General features: G+C 34.3%; 1 protein-coding gene across 1 annotated transcript; it reads left to right on the top strand.

The window, feature by feature from the left end:
• Window positions 1-535: 535 nt before the first annotated feature.
• Window positions 536-6,975, top strand: LOC136809237 (annexin A4-like). Its single transcript, XM_067065755.1, has 14 exons — window positions 536-790; window positions 1,063-1,249; window positions 1,420-1,859; window positions 2,671-2,797; window positions 2,992-3,086; window positions 3,354-3,467; window positions 3,637-3,693; window positions 4,151-4,184; window positions 4,549-4,628; window positions 4,778-4,846; window positions 5,033-5,134; window positions 5,353-5,428; window positions 5,588-5,700; window positions 5,940-6,975. The coding sequence occupies exons 1-14, from the start codon at window positions 737-739 to the stop codon at window positions 6,066-6,068; spliced, it is 1,677 nt and encodes a 558-aa protein (XP_066921856.1). The 5' UTR covers window positions 536-736; the 3' UTR covers window positions 6,069-6,975.
• Window positions 6,976-8,362: the final 1,387 nt, after the last annotated feature.

The raw sequence follows: 8,362 nt of genomic DNA on the forward strand, positions 1-8,362 counted from the left end.
TGACTGAACTTTCCTTCTTTCCATTTTGATGTTGAGTCCAGTGAATTAGACTAGAACATTCGTTTTCAAAAACACAAAACAAACACCAAAATATAATTTATTTCGAAACTCCATCAAAGCTTTCAAAACCATAATAAAAATATTAGGAAATAATAAAAATAGATTTAGAAAAAATTGGTCAATTGATCATGTTTGTTTTAATCCAAAAAGGGACTAGATCCTTTGGAATGGATTTATTTTGTACCATACCAGGTACAATATCCAGTCTATTAAGAAGCAATAAGTGGCCCCAGGCTAGTAAAATACCAACCAGAAAGGTGGCCAAACCAGGTTTGCAAATCATCTCTGATTATCCATATCTACCACTTTTCAAGATTACAAGGCACTTGTCAATTATGAATATGCCTCCCCTAGTAAAAATTTGGAAGATGTTCAAGGAGTTAAAAGGGAAGAGAATTATTAAAACGAATCTCCTTCTCTGGTATGATGAATCCAAGCCCATATAGATTTTCAGAAATTATAATAATACAATCAGATGCAATTAATGATAAAAAGTCTGGAACTGCAGTCTGCAGTCAGAGGTGACCTGAAGACTTCTTTTGTGTGTTTTAACCTGTTTTAACCTATAACCTTGAAGACCGTAGCTGAGTGCTCTGTCTATCCATTAAGGCTGCTTTTCAAATTATTTGTCTAACAAAGTGTGAAAATCCTTTTCAGAAAGTTAAAACATAATAACATGGCATACCCACCACCTGGACCTGGATACCCTGGCTATGGAGGACCTCCAGGTGTAAGTTTCCATATTCCAATATTTTTATTTCTTATATGAAATTTAATATCTTAAATAAAGGCTGTAGTATTCTTGTTTCATACCAGATATACTTCTTTGTTTTTTGATTGATGAGTAAGCGAATAATATCAACTAAAACCTCTTACAAATTTCAGTTATTGTTGTAAGGAACCTTTACAATGAAACAATGATAATGGTATCAATTTAGAAAATTTTGGGTGTTGTTCTGTGAAATGAGTGTGATTGTTTAGAAAATGTTCCTATTTTTTCAGTACCCTTCTGGAGTTGGTGGACCTCCCGGTGGCCCAGGTTATCCAGGAGCAGCTCCCACTTACCCACCAGCTGGAACCGGTTACCCTCCTGCTGGTCCTGGCTACCCACCAGCTGGAGCAGGCTACCCACCTGCAGGACCTGGCTATCCAGCTGGACCACCTGCAGGTCAAATGCCTTATGGTGCACGTAAGTAACTTTTCAGTTACTCAACTTTTCAGTTATTCAAAGTTATGTTTTACTTCTTTGCAGCATAATAACTTTTTAAAGATGTAACATTGCACAGTTATTTGTTTCATAAAGTAATTTTTGTCAACATATAAGCTGTGGTAGTAAATATCTCAGACCTCGATTTCTAGCTCCAGCAGGCCAACCCTATGGTGGCTACCCTCAACAGCCTCCAGCGCAACCAGGTTATGGTCAACCTCCAGCTCCTGGATATGGTCAACCTCCAGCACCAGGGTACGGGCAGCCCCAAGCACCAGGATATGGTCAACCACCAGCACAACCTGGTTATGGGCAACCTCCAGCCCAACATGGCTATAGCCAGCCTCCAGCTCAGCAAGGTTATGGTCAAGCACCTCCCCAGCCTGGATATGGACAACAGCCAGCACCACAACCAGGCTATGGACAACAGCCAGCACCACAACCAGGCTATGGACAACAGCCACCACAGCAACAAGGTTATGGACAACAACCTGCTCCTGCAAAACCTGCACAACCTGCCAGGCCAGGTCAACCAGCACAACCTCCAGCAGCTGCAGCTCCACCTGCAAAACCTGCTCAACCTGCTGCTGTTGTAAGGGAACTTTCAAAAGCTTTTGTATTGCCAGATCTTAAAGTAGAAGCTTAAGAAAAGCTTTACTCATAGTATAAGACTAAATCATAGAATTAACTCCAAAAAATATTAACTTTGAAATAAGCCAAAAGTGGCTGAAATTTGACATAGAGGTTTCTTATTGGTCCAAGAACCCCCCAAAATAACCTGCAACCAATTTGAAAAGTTTTGGACCCTTTTTGGGGCATTTTATGATGATGTGAATTTTCAGTACAAACCCCTGCAAACAAGATATGTTAAAAACGCATCAATTAAATAAGTTTTAACAGTTTATCTAAAAAGATCATGTGAAGAGTACTTTAGACGTACAAACTTCCGTGAGGACGAAAAATCGCGAAATTCACGACATTTACTTTCGCGAATTTAACGGAAAAATATTTTTCGCGAGCATAAACTTTCGCAAATCAAGACGTAAAATTGAGAATTTTCACATGAAAAAATGGGTTGAAGGGACAAATACTGCTTAGATTGGCTTGAAACATTTGTCCTTTGACTTATTAGTCTTTTAGCAGGCTAAAATGTGCCATAAAAGTTACATTTTATTCAAAGTTTTAAGTTTTACAGATTTTGTCAAATTTTTTCGCGAGCATAAACTTTTGCGAATAGCCCTTCCTGACATTTACTTTTGCGAAAGGGCTAAAATTCGCGAAAATCGCGAAAGTTTCTGCTCACGAAAGTTTGTACGCCCTAAAGTAACCAAAGTGGTGTTGCTTTTTAAATTTTGTCAATTAGTCCCTTGCCTGATCAACTTTTTTAACACTTCATATTTTAGCCTCCAACTACCCAAATGTCTGGAATGAACATCTCCCAGAAATATGGTCATGGTACTATTGTTCCTAAATCACCATTTGATGCTGAAGCAGATTGTGAACTTTTGAGAAAGGCTATGCGCGGAGCTGGTAAGAATCTTCTAACTTTTACTTTATTCATCTTTGTTCAAAAAAGAACCAGTTAGGATTTACTGGTTCAATTTTTTACAAAAATAATTTTGTTTTGACTCCCTGCAAAAGTAATTGCATGAATTGTCTCCAATCGTAAAAATATTATAATGTTGGCTACCATTGTTATTACTACTATTATTAAAATTTCTCAGGAACTGATGAGCAACAACTGATTGACATTTTGGCTAACAGATCTAATGCACAAAGAGTTGAAGTTCGATTACGTTACAAAACCATGTTCGGAAAAGTAAGTCCTGTAGACACCCTCAAACTACTTGTACTGGGATGTATTCGAGAGCACATATTGTATTTCATTACCCCTGTTTTACCTGTTACCATTACCTGAAAGGATTTGATAGTAAGTATCGGAGTTATATTCCAAAATGATCATATCTTTTGGGAGGGGGCTCTTAGCAAACCATTTATAAAAAAAAAAAACATAAACTTATAAGTTCTTGGGACCTGGTAAACCAATTATTTTAATTTATTTTCTTTCTAATTTTTAACTGTAAAGGATTTGATGAATGACTTGAAATCAGAACTGAGTGGAAACTTGGAAGAAACTTTATTGGCATTGATGGAACCGTCTGTCTTGTTTGATGCTAAATGTTTGAGAAGAGCTATGCGAGTAAGAAATATATCCTCTATTTATTTAATAAATTTTTTTCATCAGTCGTTAAAATAAAAAATCATCATCTTCCAAGTTAGACATTGAAATATCAGGTCTTTCAATTGAAAATCATTAAACAAATCAAAAGAGAATCACAATCTTGACATTTTCATTCTTTGATTATCAGGGTGCTGGCACTGATGAGGAAACATTAATTGATATCTTATGTTCGCGATCCAACGCTGTAAGTATCTTACATACTTTAAAGGAGGAAATTTTGGGAATTTAATTTGGTGGATGGCCAAAAAAGAGGGAATTTAATTTGGCTTTTAACTTGAAAAATTTAATTTGGCAGGAATTTAATTTGGCGAATGAAGAACATTTTTGTCCAAAAAACGCCTTTAAAAAAGGAAAAAATCTGTTTTAAAGCCTGAAATAGCGCACATTTGGGGGAATAAATAGAGCAATTTAAATTTGGCAGGAATTTAATTTGGTGGATAACGGAAAAAAATTTAATTTGGCAGGAACTTAATTTGGCGGATTTTCACCAAGGTTCTTTTAGTCTGTACCAAGGCCTGAAATCTACAGCTAATTTCAAAAATCATTGCCTCAGAGGTGTTACTATTTTGTAACAGAATGAAATTTATGAAATCTAGAACCAACAACATTGCATTTTATTCTGTTTTATTCTTTCTTTCTAGGAACTTAACAGGATCAAGGAAGAATACAGAACATGTAATGATTAATTCTTTGATGTTTTTCATTTTTTAAGAAAATAAAGATTATTTATATTTAGCATTCTCTGAAATCAAATCTGTATTTTTGACATAAATCTTGGCTTCTTGCAATGTTGACATGAATTTTTCTACATACTTAGGTCATAAAAACGTTTGTAATTCTTTTCATCAACGAATCACGCTGTAATGTACACAGTTTCAAACAGACATAATAAACATCATCTGTTTTAAGATGTTGTTAAGCAGTTGGTTTAAAAGCAATTTCCATAGTCCTGAATATTCTGCAAGTTTATGTACTACCTAAAGCCATTAAAATCTCGTTAAAATCCATTCAAAATTACATCAATATTCTTTTTTTCCAGATTACAAAAGAGATTTGGAAAAAGATTGTGTCAGTGAGACAAGTGGACATTTCAAACGTCTCTTGGTCTCCATGTGTCAGGTAAACCAATCTAACGAAATTATATTATTTTACTCCAGTGAAACCCTATCAAATTGATTCGATCAAATGCTAACCTTAGGATGCCTAACTAATGTGATCAACAAAGTAAGATTTATTAGATAGAAATTTAAATTCTTTTTATTCCACAGGCCAACCGAGATGAATCAACCACAGTTGATATGGCAAAAGCACAGAAAGAAGCACAGGACCTCTTCCAGGTTTGCTTTTTTTCGTTTTACAACATTTTAACTTTATAACTTCAACATCAAGTCAAGCCTAGGTACCAGGAGAAATTTTATAATTTTATTTCTTACATGTGCAACATAACAACAGAGAATATAAATAATTTTATCGCAATACCAACTCGTTAAACTTCTTAACCTTTGTTTCTTTTCGGATCACAGGCTGGAGAGAAGAAGTGGGGTACAGACGAATCAAGATTCAATGTCATCCTTGCCTCACGCAGTTTCAACCAACTTAAAGCTATCTTTGATGAATATGTCAAGGTAACATTTGAGAAATGTTCTAGTATTATAATACAGTAAACTTCAACATTTTTTAAAGTTTCAAGAGGGATTTGGGTAAGAATTTAGTGTGCGAATAAAAGAAAATATACTTTTATAAATCGACTTTGACATTCTCAGCTTCATTAGAAAGCAATACAGATAATTTTTGGAAACTCGTAAGCAATAAGTAATTTAAGAAGTCTTTGTCTGCTTTGTAGATCTCACAGAGGGATATTATGAATAGTATTGACCGTGAAATGTCTGGTGATATAAAAGCTGGTATGAAATGTATTGGTAAGTATCCAGTATTTCAATTCTTTCTTGATTGCTTGGAATAACAGGACACCGTGTCTGAGATTGGTTTCTTTTATTTTTGTCCCCAATTGAAAAGCATATTTGACAATTTATTTCAATTTCAATTCCAACTTCAACTTTCCTACTTCATTTTTTTAGTACAATGCTCAAGAAACCCAGCAGTGTATTTTGCAGAACGCTTATGGAAATCTATGAAGGGAGCTGGAACTGATGATAGTTTGTTGATCCGTATTGTCGTCTCAAGATCTGAGGTAAATCAATATAGGTTAATCATTTTATTATTTGAGACTTCTTTAACGATTCATGAACATGTCACAAGATTAGATCGACGTATAAAATTTGACACCCCTGCTCTAATATCCAAAGGTTTTTAGAAATCTTCAGAAACTTTAAAATCGTCTATTTTTGTAAAATTAATGTTTCCTTGAGCATTCATCTTAAGGTTGTGTCAAAGACCATCAATTTATCATTCTCTTTCATTTAAATTCAGATCGATTTGAAGGAGATCAAGACAGAGTTTTTGAACCGTTATCACAAGACATTGTACAAGATGATTGAGGGTGATTGCTCTGGCGATTACAAGAAATTATTGTTGGCTGTTGTCAAACCAGAAATCTAAACTGAAATTCACTTATCGAAGAAAATTGATCTTTATGTCGTTGGGAAATAAGTCGCAACCTGCTAGAGAGTCTATTTGCTTTGCATAAATGTTACGTTCGTATTCTTCACTATTTTTCATCGCCTAAAAAAGTTCGTATCAGAGAGGCTTCTCTTATATACTAAAATTTAACACATCTTTCGCTTAATTTATTATTTTGTTTGTTTAAATAGTACACACTATTGTCTTGCACCTATTTTCTTCATTAACTTTTACTCTTCAATTGTATATGTATATTTTTCCTTACATAATGTGGTAGGTTGTGTATATTTATGATTCCAAAATAAATTGTAACTTTTTGTTTGTCTTATTAGTTTTGCTTTGTAAAGCATATCACGGTGATTTTTGTACTTTAAAATATATAGGAAAAAGTTTCTTGCAGATAGATGTATATTGCATCAAAAAGAATTGTAAGATTATCTTAGTAGGGATAAAAAACATTTTTCCTCTTCTTCTTTTGTCATAATTACAAGGTGTTCAACAAAAATAAACTAAAGTACCTGTTGGCTCAAAAAGACAATGTTTTGATTCAGGAAAAGTCAAAAGCCTATTACCTGACATATTTGAAAATTTATTTGAATTTTATAGACCAACAAATCTTCTCTCTAATAAATGTAACAAAAAGCACAACCAATAATTTGTGAACTGGCAAGTCTGATGACTTTAAGCCTTTAAAGACTCGAATTTTGTTAGCATTTCCGAAAAAAGATCAAAAGAAAATTCTATTTTAATACCTTTCTTTTCAAATAATGTAATTTTTGTGAGACACCCTGTAAACCCCTTTGCTGCCAGGGTTCTCAGCATTCATGGGGTCTCTTGATTTTTTATAAAATTGCTCCTTTAAAAATCTGGTATTTATGAAGTAGAGTTTCAATATAACCTGCAACGCGGACTATGATTTTTATAGACGTCGAATTCGAATTCCACTCCTGACGACCTTTTCAATGAGCACAAAACCAGTATCTTATTCGAAATCTATCAAAAGCCTTTTTTGTGCCAGCTACAGATTATATTGATACAAACTTTGAATTTCCTTTTACTTTGCTTTCCAAAGATGCTGGGAACCTTAGATGAAAACTCTTCAAATAGATACGGTGTTTTATTTTAATTCGTCATCAATTAAAATTTACAAGTCAATAATGATCCAATAACATTCTTTTTTAGTAAATAACAAGAAATAAACAGTAACAGAATTACTAATTAAATAAAACACATTATGGAATTTGGATTCATTTGGTACTGTGATTTTGTAACACATTAAAGCTTGCATCCTGCCGTTACTTTCCTGGCAATGTCAAGATTTTAAGGTATGAAATTATATTTTGTATTCTCAATTTTCAACCATACACGACAACTCACTCAGTAAGTACAATTGTAACACCAATGGTTACATTTGAGGTATTTTTTATTGATTTATGTTGCCATTCCTATCGAAGCCAGCCACCTATGATATATTGATCCTTATCAGCGATCCAAAAAATATCTGCAATCTGATTGGTTAAATATATCTTGTATTTTACATGTACAAAACATAAATCGACGAAAAGATTATTAGTTACACGGTCTTCTCGAGGTGGGATACGGGATATACAGGGATCAGTAAAACCGTATTGGGACTCGGCTTCGTGCAACGGATTTATCCCGTTGAAGTCCCTTGCATCTTTTCCAAAACCACGAAAAAATTTCAGAACTATCCATCAAGTAGATACTTACATCAAAGAGCTACAAAGTAAATCAAACAGTGAAAGTGGGATCCGTGAAAATTGGATTTTATAACATCGCAATTAAAACTCGTGCTGTATCCATGTAAACTCAAGAAAAGTAAAAATCAAAATAACTTTGAAGATTTTCTGTTTGTTGACTTTCTCAACTCCGACCATTTCAATTTCGATTTCAATTCTTTTCAAAACAAAACATTCGAAAGCACATTCGTCAATATGCAATGTCTTCTTTTTTTCTCAATCGAACGTGAGGGAGACAGATACGGTATATATCCCACCTCCACGTTATGTCTTTTGACCAATGAAATCGTTAGAATCTTACTGATGCGGGATAAGTTGTTGTATTGTAGTGGTAGCAGCAATCGAACGTCACTTTGCTACAAAAGTCATAGTGTGCAAGGGGGTTCCAGGTCCCACCTGAAAGTTCAGGTCTCACCTTATCCTAAAATTCCCACCTTCAGCCCAGACTCCCAGATCCCAGCTAAAAACAAAAAAAATATACTAATTCGAGGAACAAAACAAAATTTCTTTACC

Source organism: Clytia hemisphaerica, unplaced genomic scaffold (assembly GCF_902728285.1).
Source record: "Clytia hemisphaerica strain Z4C2 unplaced genomic scaffold, Clytia hemisphaerica genome assembly, whole genome shotgun sequence".
Taxonomy (NCBI): domain Eukaryota; kingdom Metazoa; phylum Cnidaria; class Hydrozoa; order Leptothecata; family Clytiidae; genus Clytia; species Clytia hemisphaerica.

Excerpts from the sequence above, each read along its gene's own strand:
- LOC136809237 (XM_067065755.1), top strand. The coding sequence starts at position 737 with ATGGCATACCCACCACCTGGACCTGGATACCCTGGCTATGGAGGACCT. Across the intron at positions 2,798-2,991 it reads AAAGGCTATGCGCGGAGCTG|GAACTGATGAGCAACAACTG; the intron begins GTAAGAATCTTC and ends AAAATTTCTCAG. Across the intron at positions 3,694-4,150 it reads TATGTTCGCGATCCAACGCT|GAACTTAACAGGATCAAGGA; the intron begins GTAAGTATCTTA and ends CTTTCTTTCTAG.